The sequence below is a fragment of the Poecilia mexicana genome, unplaced genomic scaffold (assembly GCF_051168715.1).
Source record: "Poecilia mexicana isolate PSO_F unplaced genomic scaffold, ASM5116871v1 scaffold_4, whole genome shotgun sequence".
NCBI lineage: Eukaryota > Metazoa > Chordata > Actinopteri > Cyprinodontiformes > Poeciliidae > Poecilia > Poecilia mexicana.
Window position 1 is genome coordinate 24,743,297 of NW_028263373.1, and position 19,550 is coordinate 24,762,846.

The 19,550-nt window shown below is 41.1% G+C and overlaps 2 protein-coding genes across 3 annotated transcripts in view; one reads left to right on the plus strand and one right to left on the minus strand.

The window, feature by feature from the left end:
- The window catches only part of LOC106908354 (uncharacterized), an 86,152-nt gene extending 77,022 nt beyond the window's left edge, over positions 1 to 9,130 (plus strand). The window contains exons 13-18 of the mRNA XM_088005111.1: positions 3,716 to 3,758; positions 6,476 to 6,590; positions 6,739 to 6,841; positions 8,198 to 8,267; positions 8,362 to 8,465; positions 8,561 to 9,130. Coding sequence (XP_087861237.1) covers positions 3,716 to 3,758; positions 6,476 to 6,590; positions 6,739 to 6,841; positions 8,198 to 8,267; positions 8,362 to 8,465; positions 8,561 to 8,771 — 646 coding nt within the window. The 3' untranslated portion in view covers positions 8,772 to 9,130. The remainder of the gene's footprint in view (positions 1 to 3,715; positions 3,759 to 6,475; positions 6,591 to 6,738; positions 6,842 to 8,197; positions 8,268 to 8,361; positions 8,466 to 8,560) is intronic.
- A 7,385-nt stretch (positions 9,131 to 16,515) lies between these two features.
- tbl1xr1a (TBL1X/Y related 1a) overlaps positions 16,516 to 19,550 on the minus strand; it is a 55,121-nt gene continuing 52,086 nt past the window's right edge. For both annotated transcript variants that reach the window (XM_088005113.1, XM_088005112.1), the window contains exons 13-16: positions 19,330 to 19,457; positions 18,489 to 18,654; positions 18,311 to 18,412; positions 16,516 to 18,233 (exon numbers count right to left, since the gene is read on the minus strand). In XM_088005113.1, the coding sequence (XP_087861239.1) occupies positions 18,207 to 18,233; positions 18,311 to 18,412; positions 18,489 to 18,654; positions 19,330 to 19,457 (423 nt within the window). In that variant the 3' untranslated portion in view covers positions 16,516 to 18,206. The remainder of the gene's footprint in view (positions 18,234 to 18,310; positions 18,413 to 18,488; positions 18,655 to 19,329; positions 19,458 to 19,550) is intronic.

Here is a 19,550-nt window from a genome sequence, read left to right on the forward strand (position 1 = left end):
TTGATTTAAAAGCTCTTGGTCTACCCTGGTGAAAACCTTCTTGTTTCAAATGTGGAGTCATGTGACTCTACAGCCATCTTGTACATACATTTGTATGTTTTTGTTCACAACCTGTACATTCACCACAGCCATAGCTGTGGACATGTACATTGTATCATATTTGTACATCTGTATGATATTTAGATCACCATATATATTATATTTATAACTTGCTCAAGCACTTCTGGATGGATGCAAACTGCATTCCGTTGCCTGTACTTGGAACATGTGCAATGACAATAAAGTTGAATCTGTCTGTCTGTCTGTCTGTCTGTCTGTAGTCAGCTGTAGTTTGAATTAAACTGGGTCATCAAGGTGTTGGAATGGCCTAGTTAAAACCCACACCTCATTTTGACTGAAAGGTTTGGGTAGAAAAAAGAACAGAAGCAAAAAGAGGATAAGAAATCTGATCAAGGGAAGTGAGCCAGAACTCCTCCACTGTCAGAGCAGTAATTTTTGACACATTCATTAAAATGTATTCATAAGCCTTCAGCATATGACTCTCATGAATCACTAAGCATTTGTTGCCGAGGATGCGTGTGTTTCCTTCCTGCTCTTTGTGAGTCTCTCCGTTTGTACCGTTGACCTGGCCGGAGTCGGGTTCAGGCTGGACTGTTTGCCTTGTTGGTTTTGGTTGATTTAAAACGCTGATGTTGCCCCGGTCTGGTCTGTTTGCTTCAACCTGACCCTGGAGAGGCAGACCATGAGGAAATCTGCATGGCATGGTTCTGAGAAGGGACCACGTTTCACATCAAGCGCATCCTGATACGCCACCAGTACATCACACTGATTATCGTCACACTTACTGCAACATTTAATTAGCCTGGGTTTGTTACAGTGTATGGAGCAAGCAGTCATTTACAGAGCATCAGACCAGTCTGAAATGTTAATTATTTTATATCAAACATCATTTATTCCGGATCTTGTTATTCAGGCATAGTCAATTAATTTCAAGAAGATTGTGTTAATCAATTGTTATCTTAAGGAATCGGATTGTGAATTACCTAAATGAGAACAAATGTACAGCTGTCAGTTTGTGGATCTGCTCAGCAAAAACTAATACATCCTAATGTGCTGCAATCATCATTCTGGATCTAGTCATTTATTTCAGGGTTTTTTAGTTTTGTTTGAGGTTTGTAAGCTAAAGGCGCTACCGTCGCAGGAGGAGGGGCAGGGAAGTGGAGGAGAAAAGTAACGCTGCTTGAAATAAGTAAACACTGAAGAAATTAGCATGTTTTAGGAAATTAGTTAGTCTGGCAGAAGCAAAGCTCAAGAATGATGGGAAGTTGACCTCAGATTAGAAGAAGGCAGAGGCGACTGTAGAGTTAAGCCATATAAAAATTACATTTTGAGGGCATGTGGTCAGGCAGAAATTGAATGTGGTGAACATGAAAGCTGCAGAGCAAGAGATGATGTCACTGAAGGCCAAGAAGGAGAAAGAGGAGAAGCAGGACTCAGATCCACAGAGCCCTACCTGCTCTGAATGAGCGGATGGTGAGGACGTCCCCAGTGCTAATGCTAGCGTCCTGGACCCACATTCCTAAAGAAGCTCTATGATGATCAGATCAGGGCAGCACTGACTGTCAACTATGTTTTTTGTTTTTTTTATGCATAACTTTGTGGATAAATTTCCTTTGATTTATTTGTATGTGTCACTTACCTGGGTCGTCGCCGACATTTGATGTTAATATGATCTCACTGGCCCCACTAGAAATATTAAACTGGAAAAAATCTTCAGTAGTTATTTTACCCACAGTAGCATCTTGTAGCTTTGATCACAACCTCTAGAGTCCTTTTCTGCTTTTGCAGAGGAGGACTCAGTTCTGTTATTTAAACCTGCTGTGCTGCAGATAGATAGCATTAGAGTTTAGAATGGAAGGAGTGATTCGTAGATTTATCAGTAACTCGCTGTGTGTTCCCTTTTTTTTCTGTTGGTAGCACATTTATAATTTAGGCCGTTCCTTCACTTTCTGATGTTTCTCTACACTCTGAGAGTCAAACCTTCTAGTGGAAAAGAAAAAATGTGGTCAGACTTTTAATAGAGACTTGGAAAGACAAACTAAATTTGAAAGCAGATCTCAGTGTCAGCAGGAACCAGCTGCATTATACTGCCAAAAGTATTCACTCATCTCAACCCTCGAAATTCTTGTATTCTGGTGTGATAAAGGGACATTATTATGTATAATCAACTTTTTTGTGTTTATAATGTTATTCCCTCATCAAAAACCTAGAGTGTTGCCTTGATTCTTTCATATGTTTGAGAAATCCCTTAATCTCCTATGGCAACCATTCAGCTGTGGAAAACGCCTTAGTGGACCTATCTCTGCCTTCGAGACGCAACTCCTCCTCTGCCTGCAGTTTTCAACCTCCAGAGCTTCTGCCTCATGGAGCAGCCTTCCTCCACCACTCCCCCACTCCGCTCCTTCAGACTAGCCAGCAGCAAACAACTGGCGGAACAGCACATCTGTTGAGTTCATCAGACTTTGGTCAAATTGTTAAAGGGTTAGTAGAGGAGCCATGCTGTGATGACTTCCTGAAGGGGGGGGCTTCAGAAAGAGCAGGAGTTTTTAAAGAGACAGATACAAAGAATAGAAGAGGAATTCTAGGTTACAGAACCCCCTGGACGTGTCAGCTTTCAGCACCAGAAATCACACTGGACCATTTAACTCTAGTGAGGCCTGTTAGTAACTTTACATCACAGATGACACAAATCACGTGAAAAGTTCCCCAAGGAGCGGGGCCTTGGGGCCCCTCCAATATTATATCTACGCAACATGATCCCACTACCTCAGACGATAACAAATAACATGAGAACTTACCATAATTATGAAATTTTTATCTGCTCCTTTCTTTCCCTGAACTCTCTTCAACAATTCAGTCCATTTTATGCTATTTTTTATGAAAACAGCATAAAAAGAACGTCTGACACTATTATTCTCATGGATGAGTTCTAGTTCTGTAATACTCTCCTTACACATGGACTTCTACTGACGTACACACACGCACACACACACTCACACACAAACAGCCCATCTGGTAGCTTGGTCACAAATGGCTGTTGCTTTGACTAGAAGGTTGCTCTGCCTGGCAGGATGTTGGTTCAACAAACACTCTTTTGGTTGTCATGGTGGTTCCATTTTGGATTCATTGATTATGAGGGAAATGGGGCTTTTCTCACATTTGCCAGGTGCTATTTCATCCACACTTCATGTCACCTGGGTGGTTTGAATAGTGTTCAAAGAAACAACTGAACGTTTCCAACTCAGGTTTTATTGCTTCATGTCGAGAACCAGCGTTATGTTTCACTTTCTGCCTTGTTTAGTTTCACAGTCTCTCCATGAACAGGATTAGTTTGATCCTTCATTGGAAGAAATCTAATTCCAACACCTTTTGAAAAAAAATACAAAGTGCAAGCATCTACAAGGGAAACTTGAAGTTCTGTTCTGACCCTGTTTCTGTTTATTTTTCTACTAAAATTGTTCCTGGTTGGAGATGGGATGTTTTATCTTATTGTCTGAGCAGCGTCAGTTTTCCAAAACAGAATTGTTAAATGCTTTACAGATTTTATGCACACAACACGATTAAACTTGGCATTGCCAAACATTTTGCTGATGTGAGAAATATTTAAGTATTCTTCAGATCAACCAACGTGTGTGTATGTATGATTTCTCCTCAGGTCTGAAAAGGCTGGAGAGATAGCTACCATTCCATTGACAAAGGTGAGACTTCTCAAGAATCTTCAGCGTATGATAAAATCAAGAAATTAGAAAATGAGTCCAAATTTTATTTTGCTAAACTTTTTATATGAAAATTGTGTTTAGTTTAAGCTAAACAATCCATTGTAGCGATTCTGAGATAAGCTTTGATTGAAGTTAGAACTGCACAGTAGAAGGAGCCCAGCTTCATTCAACATCATTTAAACCTGATCAGACGAATCATAAACATATTTAGTAACTTATTGACAAATTGCCTCTTAAGACAAATCGGTAACACTTTATTCGAAGGGGGGGTGAATAAGACTGACATGACACCGTCATAAACATGACATAACACATGTCATGAACATGAATAAGCCTTCATGAATATTTATGATTGTTGTCATAAAGCGTCATTCGGTAAATTATGACACTTTTAATACAAAGTTGACATTATTCAAAATGTCTTTGTTATGACAACTTGACATTAATCAAGAAATCATTACTGATATAAATTTGTTATAAAAGTATTACTGATTGCACTTTAAAAATTAGGTAACTTTATGTTATTAAAGGTAAAGTTTAATCAGTAATGATTTATTGGTTAATGTCAAGTTGTCATATCAAAGACATTTTGAATAATGTCAACTTTGTATTAAAAGTGTCATAATTTACCGAATGACGCTTTATGACAACAGTCATAAATATTCATGAAGACTTATTCATGTTCATGACAGGTGCTATGTCATGTTTATGACAGTGTCATGACAGTCTTATTCAACCCCCTTCAAATAAAGTGTTACCGACAAATCCTCAGGTTGACGCTAATTCTGCTTTACTTGACAATTGCTACATTATCAAGTAAAGCAACACTGCTACCATGTTGCTAGGTTGAGCAACACAACTCAGTCTTTATCATCTGTGACTATGCAGCCTTCCATATCTTCCACGGTCAGCCCCTGTAGGCTTGGAGGAAATACACTCTAGTGTATGAGTGTGTTTGTACATAAATGTGAATGTGAAGTCAGCTGATGTAAAGATCCATATTTCATATGCAACTAACTTCATCTGCATTAAATAGAATAATTTAGACACCTATAAAAGTGATGCTAGGTTTATCTCTCCTATATGCTCCACTTTTTTTCCCTCTGTGTTTTTCTGACGAACCCAAATGAAAAACATCAGAAGCTGTAGAGGCTTTGGCAGCCGGTGAGCGCTCCAAGAGGCCCGTGCACTGATGGATTATAATAAAGGATGAAGTCAACTGTAACAAAAATGTGATCAACCAGTGTTTGGATTCAATTAGCCAGAAAATAATGCTTCCATTCTGTAAACAGCCACCTGTGGTGCTAATAAAAACATGCAGCAGAGAGCTGCAGGGGCTGGCCAGCTCATTTAGTCCCAGTTCCAGGTCACACAACCTGAAAGGAAGGAGTCAATATTCTCCCCTCAGTGCGTCCACAGGTAGAGCTCACTCCTGACCTTCACCGCCTCTCACACCCCAACAGTTATTGGGATTTTAGTTAGTAGATCAACCTGACGTGGTGCTTTATTGAATATTTTCAACATTTCATATGAGTACAGATCTGAAAACTGTAAAGCGCTCTTTTTAATCTGATGTGTCTAAGTGGATTTTTGTGAAACCAGTTGAAATCAGCAAACTAAAAAGATTGTGATTTAATCTCAGTCCACACAGCCATAAATCTGGGAAAACTAATACATGTTTATTTTCTGGCCTTCCATCCTCACAAAAATTCTGTTTAATATCACTAAAAATAATTATTAATAAAAGCTCCAACCACAGAGGAGAGTTGACAAAACTCTGTATTTGTGTGAGTCCATGGGAAAACAGAGACTTGAGGTTACAGTCTGTGATAACTAATGCTCCAGTATATCCACTTCCTTTTCACAATTCCCAATAGAAATAGTCTCGTCTTATTATCTTTAATTCCTAACAGGAAGTCTTGGTTGTTTTGAAGTATTCTGACTGGCTAACATAGGTTTTAGTTTGTCTGAAACCGTGTGTATGATGATATTTTCTTAAACAATGTTTGGGACATATTTGTTTTTTTAATTCCCGGCTGTGTGTGAGCGAGGCCTCGGTGAGAGTGTGGTCGTTCTGTGAAGGCATCAGAGGTTTGCTACAGCCAGGTCTTTATGAAAAGAAACATCTCTGCCAATTTGTTGAGAGCAAACGACATCATGAAGACTCAAACACAGCAGACCAGGTAATGGAGAGGGCTAAAGCAGAGTTAAGAACATCCAAAGGTCTAAGCTGCTGAAGGAACCATGTCGATCTAAACATGGAGCCGTTCACCTGGACTCACCTGGCATAGACTGCTTCAGTCAGGTGGCTCAGGGTGACGTCAAAGGAGCAGGTGAGATCTACTTCTCAGAAGTATCTGTTGGCATGACAACCAGTCTGACCTTACGGAAGAGAAAACTACAATACATCTGGTTTGGAGTGAAACAGAATAGATCAGCAGGTTGGCGGCGTGATGTTGTGGGAGAAGATGAAACCAACCAAAGTTGAACTTTCTGACCTGGAAGATGGATGGAGCTGAAAACTCTCCATGTTAGAATGTTGGATGAAAACTGCATGTCTTTATGAAACATGAATATTTGAACCTGTAAGACAGATTTTCTAAACACTGTCTATCTGGACCCTTGTCGGGTCTTCATTGTTATTTGGACATCCACCTTCTCCACCACATCCTCCACCTCCACCCCCTTCCATGCAGATCATTAATGAGCGTTACAGGGCCTACTCCTGGGTGGCCCAGCTGATCCAGGTGTTCATCGCCATCAGCGTCACCGTGTCCTTCCTGGTGATGGGATCCGCCATGAAGCATACCAGTGAGTTCTGCTGCCACTGTAGAGGCTCCGGACATTTCGGCTGTCAGTAGATGGGACCGTTCCCCTGACTGCAGAGCGGCTGGGGTTGCTCTGAGCTGCACAATGTTTTGCTGGGTTTGGTTCTGACAGCGCGTTTCCTTCCTTCCAGTCGATGGTCTGGTGAGCTCAATGTGGAGCAGCCGGCTGCAGTGGCTGGCTGAAGCCTGGGGGAGAAACTCACCAATCAAACACCAGCACTGCTCCGCCAGGAGGTAACACAGGACGGCTCGTCTGGTGGAGATTTTAAATGATGATAGCTGAGAGTCCATGTCCCAATCTAAGAACAAAGAAAGCTCCAAAAAGTCAAAGAGTCAAAATTCTCTTTATCGTAGCCTAAAAACATCTTCTGTTGTGTTATAACAGTCGTGTGCAGGCTCAGGAATAATTCATTTTTGATAACCAAAGATTTATTTGTCTTCAAAATCAGAAGTTTACATACAAAATGATTACTGTCTCTTTACATAATGAGGGAAAGCCCAGATGATCCAACTTACCTGGAGGATCACTGGAACTCAATGCTTTCTGTTTTGACACGACTAGAAAGACAAAGGAAGAGAGTCATGGAGCTGCTGCAGTCTGATTCATCCTGGGAACAATTAACTGATGCCTGAAGGCGCCGCGCTCATCTGTTCAATTATATGCAAGTATTGTGTTGTTGTCCAGGTATTATCTTGCTTCTTGTGAGAGAGAGTTAATACCTGGGGTATAAACACTGGGTGCTTATACCCCTTCTGTCTGCAAAGAGTACCTACCGCAGGTTTCATAGAGAATCTTTTTAGGTGGATTATTCAAGAAGATTCATCTGAATTCTTACAACCTTCATCCAATCGTCACAACCCGTCTACGTTCTATCGGTCAGTCAACTGGCAGTCGGAGTTAATCAGCTCTTGTTGCAGATTCAGGCTCAGTTTTAGTGACTTTGACAATCAGTCACAGTGGTGTTGGTTCACTTTATGATTTTAAGTCCAAAGCAACCTAAACATCAGACTGCAGCTTGTTAATACACACAGGGACAAAGACCTGTGGAGACATGTCCTGTTTGGACATTATGACATCATTGCAATCTAAGGATAAACTGGGATGTTTGTATCATCCTAACTGGGATGTATGGGAGTGGCAGCATCATGTTGTGGGACACATAATGTTCTCTCATAAGGAGCGAGAATATTATAGTTCAGTCCAGATCCTCTATTGTTCCCCAAACAGGACATTTGTTTTGCAGGCTGGGATTTAAAACACAATGAACAAACATGAAGTACAAAGATAAATAAATGTTAAAAACAGACAAAGACACGAGTGCTAATTCATAAATATATAAAACAGAATTTAAAACTCACTAATTTAGGGACCTGATTCCTCCAGACACAACAGAGTTCTTCCATCCATTTGTAGAATGATTCCTTAGGACAGGAGCCACATAAAGAAGTGATTTGTTTCACAGCAGTGAATCATCAGCATTACTAGAGCTGAAGTGTTGTAACACAGAGACAGACGTTGGAAAAGTGAAGCATAAACTGTTTTGGTTTTAAACTCTATTCATTTTCCATTTTTGTCTTTTTGTTTCGTAGTTTCGCCCAACTCGGATTATCCCTGCTTGGATTTGGGATCATTTTCATTGTGTCAGTGTGTGATCCCAGGGTAAATGACACACACACCCACACACACACACGCGAACACACAGAGTAATGAGCCCTTAGATTTGTGGGAATAATCTGTTCTCCACCTACTTCAGGGTTTTGTTGTCATGTTGGACAAAGTTGTCTCGTTTTCCCTCAACACTGAAGTGGGCCTGTTTGTGTTCATCATGCTGAGAGAGTCCAGAGAAGAGCGATTCCAGTGAGTACCTGAACAGATGAGCCGCCTGCTCACACACCGCTGTGTGAGGTGTCCCTGCGGTGCATTCAAGCGTTGTTGTGTCTCCTGGTTTCCAGACACCTGGCCGTCCCTTTGCCAGTGGGGGAGTGTGTGTTCAGCCTCACCTGGCTGCTGCCCACGTACTTCCTGTTTGCAGTAACCTATGATGTCCTGCAGACGTTGGCAGACGTGGCCCATTACCTGCCTTACTACGGCCCTGAGCCGGAGCTGCACATCTACAACGTGACGGGAAGCGTCACAGCAGCAAACCTGTCCTCCTTCCTCTGAGCGCTCCGACGTCGACACGCCACGAAGCTGCAGCTTCGCAAGTGCTTTCTTCTTCTTGTCACTTTTAACCAATTTTTAAGGAACAGTTTAGCATTTTTGATAAATATTTCATTGTCGTTGCACTGCACTTTCATTCAATCTACTTCTGCATTTAGCATGGCTTTGAGGGTGTTTTCCCTTCTCCTACCCACCATCATGGACAAACCTCATGGACAAAGGTCGGTGTGAATTTTCTGCTCAGTCATGAAGGAAACACAATCAGAGCTTTTGTAGATACAAAAAAAGATGAATAAACTGGCTTCAAAAAACTCAGAGATTTTGAAATTAATCTCACAGACGTTCTAGAAAAAAAACTGGAAGTTTTTGAGTTTTAAAAGTTAAAAATGTTCAACTTTTGAATTTTAGAAAATTTTCAGATGTCAAAAGTTTTTGACTTTTGAAACTCAACATTTTGACTTTTGGAAAGTTTTTCTGGAACATTTTTCTGATTGATCTCAACATTTGAGTTTTTTCTCACAATTTTTCAACTTTTGGAGCTCAAAAATATCCTTGTTTTTCTAGAAAATCTCCAAGAATAATCTCATTTCTCATTTCTGAGATTTTGTTGGGGGTTTTTTTTGTCAGAAATTGACTCCTCCTTTTTTTTTCTATCTACAAATGGCCCTAACACTTCTTTGTGAGAGTCAGATGTAGGAAGCTGTGCGTACACATGAATTCATGTACATTTCTTTGATAAATCCTTATCCATATGGAACTGAAAGCACAACACTAAATGACTAGATATGTACAGTAAATACATGTAAGTTCGCCCTGCATCTGTCAGCAAACAGCTATGTCGATGCAGAAAGCAGAGGAACTTTAAGGAATTGGAATCTCAGACATTTCCAGATGAGTTTGAGGTATGAAGAACATTCACCTTGGCATGTTGTCTTGTCTCCTGCTAGTATTAGCAGCCAGCAGTAGATCAGTGGGTTGAACAGTCGGCCTGTTTATATTCCACACACCGTTCATACACAGCACCTGGAGACAGCGCCTCCTACTGCTGAGTACATCATGTGTTGTATAGAGCGCTTGTTTCCTGACAGCGGCTGAAGCCATGGCTGAGATGATTCAGAGGACACAATGTTGGCTCAGCATGAAAATGCTATTTGACGTTTGTCTTTGTAGGGATTCTGTGAAGAATTGGAGAAATAATTCCTCATCATGTCTGATAAACTCATGGATTTGGACTTCAAACAGTGGAAGTGGACTCATTGAAGTGAAATGTCAACGTTGCTGTCTGGATGCATTTCTGGATAAAACACAACACACACTTCTGACCAATCACACGACACCACACACACACACACACACAGCTGTGTCTGCTTGACCCGACATGGTGAGAAGAGGAGAGCCTGTGAACAAGAGGACGCATTTTTGGTCACACGATTCTGTCAGTGAATCTGTTTCCACACTGTGGATGAACGTCTTCACACTGTGTGATGTGATTGGCTGTGTTTTATCCAGAAATGCACTCCCATCACTGTTGTTTGTGGGTGTCACTTGTGCATCAGATTTACGGGTGTACCAGAAACACAAAACCAAGGTTCCTGCTCTGGATTTTCTTTGGAAAATAACAAAAATGTGATGAATTGCGCTAACATTTTTAACACATTAAAATACACATGTATGTGTGTCTGTTTATCTGTCTGGATGGACGGATGGTTGGTTGGTGTGTACAGTAATTCCTTCCAGGCTATTAACACTTTCTCATGCACTGTAGCCCGTCAACAAGGCGATGTGAACATGTCGTTGTAGCTTGATGGGGCCAGTTTCATTCCTCTGGCTGAATCAGCTGGCTGCCAGTACATGAGGCCCCTGTCAAACTGGACTTTTCCAGTTTGACAGGGGCCTACCTGTGGAACTACCTGTATTTGGAGTGGGGTTCCTCCTCTCCTCACTTGGTGCCAAACATCCATCTTTATGCATGTTTCGTTGATATTTGCCAGGGACTGCAGACAAGGAAACACTGAGTCATTCAGAAGACATTATGTAACATTGTTTGTCTTCTGGTATTATGTAAAATTATCTCTCTTTTTTATGTTACATAATATTATAATGTTTTCCTCCACCTCAAAAACATACCTGTAGTGTTGCTTTGATTCTTTCATGCATGTTTGAGAAATCCTTAGATTTCCATGGCAACCGGTAGGGGGTACCTAAATGCTCAGTCTAACAAAGTGCTGCCTATTTTCAGAAAGCTCCTCCTTTGAGGTTCAGTCTCCAGCTGAGCTTTCCCCTCCCCCACTCAGCTCCTCCAGACTAGCGGCAGCAACAGTTAGCAGAGCCCTGGTGGAACTGTGCATCTTCTGAATTTCCAACAACTGATGTAAATGGCATAATGGAAGAGTACTGTTACAGGTGGAGTGTATCAGAGCGGTTTGACCTCCTGATATTTTCACCTGAACATTGGACTCAGAATCTGCTGATGGAAGGATGAACAGTTCAACACCTGAATCCTCTGGAAATGAACTTTGAACTTCTGAAACACTAACTGGAAAGTCGGGTCGAAATGACAGCAGCTCAAGACCTGAGCAGTCAGTGTAGGACAACTAGCCGCTTATTTAGTATCATCTGTAGTAGAGCATTAGGAAACTTCCAGATTGCGACATTATTTTAAAATGAATAAAAATAAAACATTTTAGTGAAGAGTTCAGTCAGTGAGGTCATTCATCCTGTAAACAGGAGCCTCTGACGGCTCCATATGCTGGTCATGGTGCAGTCTTGTCTGGGAACGGAGCCACTCGACCTCACAACAGTGTCCTTCAAAAGTCCTTGTAGGGAAAAACATCTAGGAAGTGCAGAAAAGGCAGATGCTCAGCTGGAATGAACTCAGTCCTGTTAGCACCAAGAAAACCCAGAAAATCATGGAAACAAAAGGAAAATTACCATTAATATGGACTGAAGATTAACCACCATGGTCAGCTTCAAGGTGAACTAAGTTCTGCGGTGAGTTCAGGTACATCTAAAAAAAAAAAAAAAAAAACGTCAACATTGGGTAAAAGTATAACATTTCTCACCAGTCACCTCAGAAACTTTTGAAATAGCAAAACATAAAATTTTAATGAATCTCAACAAAAAGTGCGTCACTTTCTGAGACGACTGGCAAGAAATATTACACATTTATGCAGTTTTTTAAGCTACATTATTATAATTACAAATTGAGACAAAAGCTCCACACAGTCACATTGTTGAAAACAAAAGGTTAGCTTGCCAAAGAAAAAGTGACCTTGGATTGTGGTTTTCGGGTGTTTTGGAGTGGAACATTATGAAGAACGGTGGCGCTGGTTTCATGGTATGGTGATGTTTTATAATCATGCTGGGATTAATAAAGTGTTTTTAATAACTGAACTCTCCATGTTGGGCCTTTTTATTGCATCCCAATATTTATTTATTGGATTATGGACTGCGGTTCTGAAGCAGAAAACCTCCAGGGTGACGCCCAACAAGCTGCTCTGAAGTAAAACCAGGAAATGCAGAACAACTGTTCTGCATTTCCTGCAATCTTCAAACTTTTTTCAGGTTTTACAGTAGTAAAACCTGAAGTCACGTCTGCAGGAAAACTATAGAAACCATTGTTTTAACGTTCTGGACATTCCATTTTTCATGTTCTTTAAACACAGCAGTATGTACAATGTTCCCAAAGCATTCACCTAAAGCAGTGGTCCCCAAACTACGGTCTGCGGGCCGGATCCAGCCCGCCTCCACATTTGGTCCGGCCCCCTGAACAATACCAGAGAGCATGTAGATTCTTTTTCATATACCGTATTTTCTAAAAGCCGCTACTTTCTTCCTAAACTTTGAACCATGCAGCTTATAGTCCGGTGCAGCTTATATGTGGACTTTTCTTCAACCACCAGGGGGCTCTTTAGGAGGAAGTCAATTTTTGGAAGTCAAAATTGGAAATAAAAGAAGAAAGCACCCATTAAAACGGAATCAGGTTTTAATAGGGAATTGAAATTTGAGAATGTTGTTGATCAATTAAATAGCATTGAGGGGAAAAAGATTTTTCGTTTTTTAAATAATACTGGGATCCTTATGAGAATCTGAGGTATAGATATTAGGATCCAATAGATGGCAGTAGTGTAACATTAATGGATGCAAGCTGCGGTTGAAATCTAAAGAAGAAGAAGAAAGCTCCCATTTTCATTTAGCACATGCTAGTACTGCTACCATAGACATAATATAAGCATAGACGCCTCATGGACCGCTCCGGCGCAGGAAATACGGCGGCCATCTTGGAGCGGTATACCCTCCTACTTTGCTCAATCAAAACAGCAGAAGATGCCTCAGCACTGAGGGATATTGTTGTTCGGATCTATGGATTACTGATGTGAGGGCTCCACAGACAACATTTCACAAGTAAGATGGACATATTATTGTGTATATATTGTGATTAGAATATTACTTTACTCTATTTATGTCCACCGGCGAGATACCAGCTAATATTAGCTACAGTGCTTGGTGTAATACGGGTTCAGCCCCGCTATGAAGGCTAACTGAGATTCCGTAAATCTAAAAACATTTATTATTCTCTAACATTGACTTAGATTATCTGACACAAGGGCCTATATTAGAAATGAAACAATATAACACATATTATAAAACTTATGTGTTATAACATTCACCGGCAAAGTTTACACAGGTGGTAAAGACTATTATTTATATTCTTTCACTCTGTCAAAAGTAAGATACATCCTAAATCTTCCGTTTTTGTTTTGAAAGTTTCCTAAAGACACGATGTGAGGAAGAAGAGGGAGAAATCTATAAAGAGAGACGGATTCACTGCAGGATGAATCTCACATCGGATTTTGGACCGTGTGTTAGCTTTAGTGGCTAACACACGGTTAGCCACTAAAGCTAACCGAGTCGGATTTTGGACTCAGCCGACGAGTCCAAAATCCGAATATATATATATATATATATATATATATACACGTTTATATATATAATTCAGTATTAATTATTTATTTGTGCCATTATTAATCTTTATTTATTAGTGTTTGTATAGTTATATAAATATGTATTGATATTACTAAATAATTTATTAAATACATTATGAACGGCTGTGTGCTTTGTAATATGCTCTTCATACATCGATATCAGAATATTCCATTCCTATTCTATTGTTATAGCCACTAAGCATATTTAAATATGATGAACTATGTATTAAAAACATACTTAAAAAATACAATTGTTTATAAATGTTGCTTTGATAGATGTTTGAATATGGTTTACAGAAACAAAAAAGTGTGTTATGATCGATTAAATCCGCTGATACGTCATTGTGCCTGTTAAACACATAACGCTGACTGGAGTGGTGTACCGCTCCAAGATGGCCGCCCTAAATCTCGTCAGCGACAATAGGCGAGAGCGGTCCATGAGGCGTCTATCCTTATATTATGTCTATGACTGCTACTAGCATGTGCTAAATGAAAATGGGCGCATGCTAGGACACGAAGGATCAGCACTTTTACTGTTACAGTTACTATTCAGAAACTAACGTAATCAGTTCAGTTAAATCTAAATTTGGCAACTTTCTTTTTCAACCATAATAAGTGTGATATTCAATTGACCTGTTATGACTCAAATTTTGGGTGTCCACCCCCCTCTGCTGCTGCTGCTGCATCGTTGTGGAAAACCTGGAGCTGCAGAGACATCTGTGGCTTATATGTGTACGTTTACTGGTTTGTTTAAAACAAAAGAGGTTGCGGCTTATAGTCCAGAAAATACGGTATTTGTTTCATAAATAGTGTTATTTCCTGAATTTTGTCTGTGAAGAACCCAGAGAGGGTTATTTGATTGTGCTTTCTGGAAAACAAATTTTTACATTTAGGCACTCCTGCAATCGTCACACGTTTTCTGTTACAAATTGACTCCGGCCCCCCACCAGAGAAGGGAAACGTTATGTGGCCCTAAGGAAAGTTTGGGGACCACCGACCCAAAGGATATGATCGCCATAAGGATTTTTAACTTTGCTTTTTTGTTGTTGTTGCTTCTGCATAACTTATTTTGAAAATGTTGGCAACTGAGAAAAACTAACATAAGCGCTCAAGAACATTGAAGTCAAAGTTTTATTTGGTTCATAAACCCAAAATCAATTCTTTGTGTTTTGACATAAAATAAAACAAACACAACTGTCACCAATTTCTTTTCTTCTATGGTGTTTTTTTTTTTGCTTCGTTTTCCCCCAGCTTTCACATTTCATTTCCCCCACACAGAAAAATCAAAACTCAAACCTCTTATCAAAATATATTTTATTCTGCACTGAAGTTTTACTGATCTGACTTAAATGATGACACAGATGGATGAGATGCAAGCTGCAAAAAAAAAACAAAAAAAAAACGCGCTGATGGAGCCTTGGGGACTGATCCGGACCTGAACGCAGCTTCAGCAACGCCACGGCTCGTCCAAGATGGCCGCTTGAAAGTTTGGATTTCAGAACTTCAAATACAGTCGAGAAAAACAAACAAACAAAAAATATATTCATACCACACACATGACGTAAAACGGGAACATGAATCAATCTGTGGAGTCCAGAGTTCTGCTTGGGGAGGCGGAAACAAAACGTTCAGCAGCAGCTGTCAGAGGGAGGAGCTTCTGGAAGGTTTTTGGTCCAGTAAAGCCTACAAGTTCCAATTCTCTCATTTTTTCTTTTTTAATTTGATCAGAAGAGGAAAGAGTTGATATTTTTAACATTTCGGATAGGAGACAAAAAAAAAAAAAGTAGCTAGGTTTTACACCCAGAGTATTTTCTGTAAATGTCCTGTGTTCAGTTTCATGTATAAAACATGTCAACAGTAAAAAAAAAAAAAAAATTTAAAAAAAAGCTGCGACCAGCTCCGCCTCCAGATCTGCTCCTCCCTTCAAACATCCGCTGTTTTCAAATCTGTTGCTTGGTTGGAAAATTACATTCATATTTCATTGTAATCCTGTTTTTTATTTTATTTCAGAGTTGAAGAGAAAGTTCTTTTCTCCATCCATTTGGACAAATGTTTCCAACAGATCACGTTGTTATGGAAACTGATTCATTTAGTGGTTATTCACTGTAAGGAAAAGGTAAAAAGAACCATCATCTGCTCGCCTCATGTTTCTAAATGAGTGAAAAGGACAAAGTGTGGCTTTAGAAGAGTAGAAAACTGAGCAGAGGTTTGGTGAGGAGCAGACTGGAGGTCAGAGGTCATGATGCAGGGAGCAGACCTGAACAGCTCAGGTTTCTGCTAAGAGCTCATTAGTTCTTCCTTTGTGAAACCTGCATGAACACGGGCAAAACACAGAGGATGTGTGGTTGCTATGGAAACACTCCCTTTCAGCCATGCTCAGTCATCATTAAAGAGACGTGAACATCTCCAGCTGATTTGTGGGGACTGCATGTCTGGAACGGCATCTGGGGGATGAAATGTTTTCCTGCTGCAGCTGGTGGAACGGTACCAGTACTGTCCCAGTCTGTCCAGGTCCACCACTACACTGGAACCCGGGCTGATAAAAGCAAGCTGAAGGATAACAAGTCAAACTGGAGCTGACACAAAGATGATTGTAATCAGGTGAAGATGTGACAAAAAAAATAATCTCCATCCGTTTTAATAGTATGACAACTGAGTATTTTCCTTAAATCAGCCCAGATGTTCACACCATGTTTAAAGCTCCTTCATTCTGATTTGAACCGGCTTATTTAAGACCGTCAACACTGGTTGGATTAGGTTGCTTTTTTTTTTTTTTTTTTGCTTTAATAATGTTGAAACCTGTAAAGAGTTTTGCACCAACTGAATTTCTACAGCCCTTCCTGTCCTGACCTCAGCTGCTGTGACTGAAACATCCTGTTGCTCGGAACAACAGCTCAGCTGAACAGAGGACAGAAAAGCCAAACAACTGGCCGTTGAAATCAACCTGTTGGCAAAAACAAGACAAGAATTTCTGCAAAAATGAAGAGACCAGAGAAGCAAAATCCTGCTGATTCCAATTTTGGCAGACACCAATATCTTTGTCAGAATAGTTGCTAAAAGTCACTAAGTAGACAATGAAGAGGTGACCACTGCTAACCATGCATGTGCAGACGTGGCCTGGTGGTCAGTCAGTCCTCTCTCACAGGAGGAGATGGTGCCTAATGTGAAAGTGGATAAGATTGGTTTTCCATGTGTGTATCGGCTGATCAATCAGCTTCCAAAGTTGAGCAAATCCAGCCTGATTTATTGGTGTTGCTCCAAGAAGAGACTTAGTAAATATTTCATGTTTCATGGGTCTTTTCTGCCAGCTAAGTGGTTATTCCTAAACCAGAGCCAGACTCCAGAGGTTCAAACATGGTGTATTCAAAGTTTTGGTTTGTTATTATTGGTCTCCATGAGAAGTTCTGGCCCAGTCCAACCAGTTGATCGGTACCAGTTGAAACACAAACCACTGCTGTCAAGAACAGCACTAGTGCCAGTTTCACACTGGAACTGGTTCAGTGGAAAGCCTTTAAAGGTTGGAGTGTTGGTACACTGTATTGACTAAATCCACAGAGACATCTGCTGTCAGGCTGGAAATATTCTAGCCACATTTCTCTCACAGCCACTGGAGGGCGCCATACTGCTGAATGGAAACATGTTATGACTGGAAAAAAGGGAAACTATTCCATTTAATTTAAAAAGCTGTAAAAATGACATGGAAAACAGTAAAAAACACACAGAGCTCCTAGTATTCCCAGTTTAAAATCATAACAAACCAGCAGTCAGTTTGAACCTGGTTCTGGTTCTACTGCAGCTTCCAGGTCAGGAAGGGGTCTGAGGGGGGGACATCATGTGTTATTTTCCCGAGTGGATGAATCAGAGGAATCCAGAGTTTGATCTGCATGGTGAAGCTTAGTGAGCTGCTGCCACCTGCCTGGGGGGGAGAGAAGGGACGTCTCCATGACCTTTGACCCTCCCACATGATAAAAAATATAGAACGAGAGGTCTGAAATTAAAAAAAAAAAAAAAAGAAACCCTAAGTGCCATCCTATCTGTGGTGGAGGAGCCGATATGTCCACAATAAGATCTGACTAGTAACATAGATCAACACGTTTTCATTGTTTTACATTTTGATGACGATGGGAATGTTTCCCAGATCAAAAAGCCAAACAGCTTCCATATTTTGGTAAATATTCCGATCTGTCACGTCTCTGCTCCATTTCCGGTGCATCCCGCTTCTGCTTCTCTCTGAGAGTCTGACCCAACAGAGGGGGGCGCCACTCCGTTCATCTGTCCCTTTATCCGCGTGTGTGGACCTGCTGTGTCGGTACTCGCTTCCTGTTCCTGTGTCCTGCTTCCTGTAAGTTGGTGGGCGGGGCCTAAGCGTGAGCAGTACGCAGGGCAGGCAGGGACAGTCATTTGGCTATGTACACATTCATGGTCGGTCCATGGCTTCCAACGAACAGCAGCTTTATTTCCGCAGGTCTAATACACACACCTGGAGGAGAAGAGTCGGAAGTCAGCTGGGGCATCGCTACGACAACGAGCGGCCAACTCATAGTCCTGCGTACTCACAGATCCGTCTGACGCGCTGGCTCCCACTTTGTCTCCCGCTGCATTCCAACACACCTCAAAGATCCCGCCTGTCCCTCTGTAGCTGTGCACCAGCGCCCCCGTCTGGAGGCAGAGAGTACTGTGTGAGACCACGGGAGGTCGATACACCGTCGCAGCATCTACAGACTCATCTGCCTACCTGTGTGTTCCAGATGTGAACACATTTGTCGAAGGAGCCGCTGGCCAGGTGGCGCCCGTCAGGGCTGAACGCCACGCTGTACACCGGTTCCTGGTGCTTGGTCAGCGTGTGGATGCAGATCCCCCGGTCCACATCCCACAGACGCACCGTGGAGTCAAACGATGCACTGCAGACAGACAGACAGACAGACAGACAGACAGACAGACAGACAGACACACACACAGAGCTGGTTCAAGTTACTGAAATAAAACATTTGGCTAGGCTAGCAGAACCCATTTAAAACTAGCGAGACACACACGTCACATGATCAACAGCTGGATGTTGCTATTGATGGCAGTATCATGATGGTTTGTTTTCGGGGGGTTTTCGGTCAATGTGCAGACTCCACCAGAGCTCTCACATCACACACTTCATAAAAAGTCGTGTGTCATTCCAAAGTGCTGAATCCATTACTTTTCTGTAAAATCACCAACTACAATTTCAACAAAACGCTGTATATGTAGTCGCTCCCAAGTAGGCGGGGCTTGTTGCTCTACTGCCTGAATAAAACGCAGACGTCTCCTCTGATTGGCTGATCGGTCAGATCTAACACTATGACTGAATTATGAATATACCTCATGTACCTGTTTACATCCATTGCTGCCATGATTTTTAATGACTTATTACATAAACAAACTTATTCACATATCATTTTAATTTAATTTCTAATGCAATGTAAACATCTCGATTGTAAAATTGTGTTTTTTTGACATTAGAAGAATATAGAGAAAGATTTGCACACATTCATAATGGAAACACAGCCAGTGATGCACAGTCTCCTCACATGTACACACACTCTCACCTCGCTAGCATGAGGTTAGCACTGGGATTGTTGGTTCCCGGTCCAGTAGGACTCCATTTAATGGTGTAGATTTCTTTGCTGTGGGCCTGCAGGTCGTGGATACATGAGTCCTGCTTCATACTCCAGATCTGAAAACACACAACAACAAAAAACTGTCACTTTCCAGGTTTCATAAGATGTTAAGCTGAATTCCACTGAACATCCACAGTGCAAAAGAAACT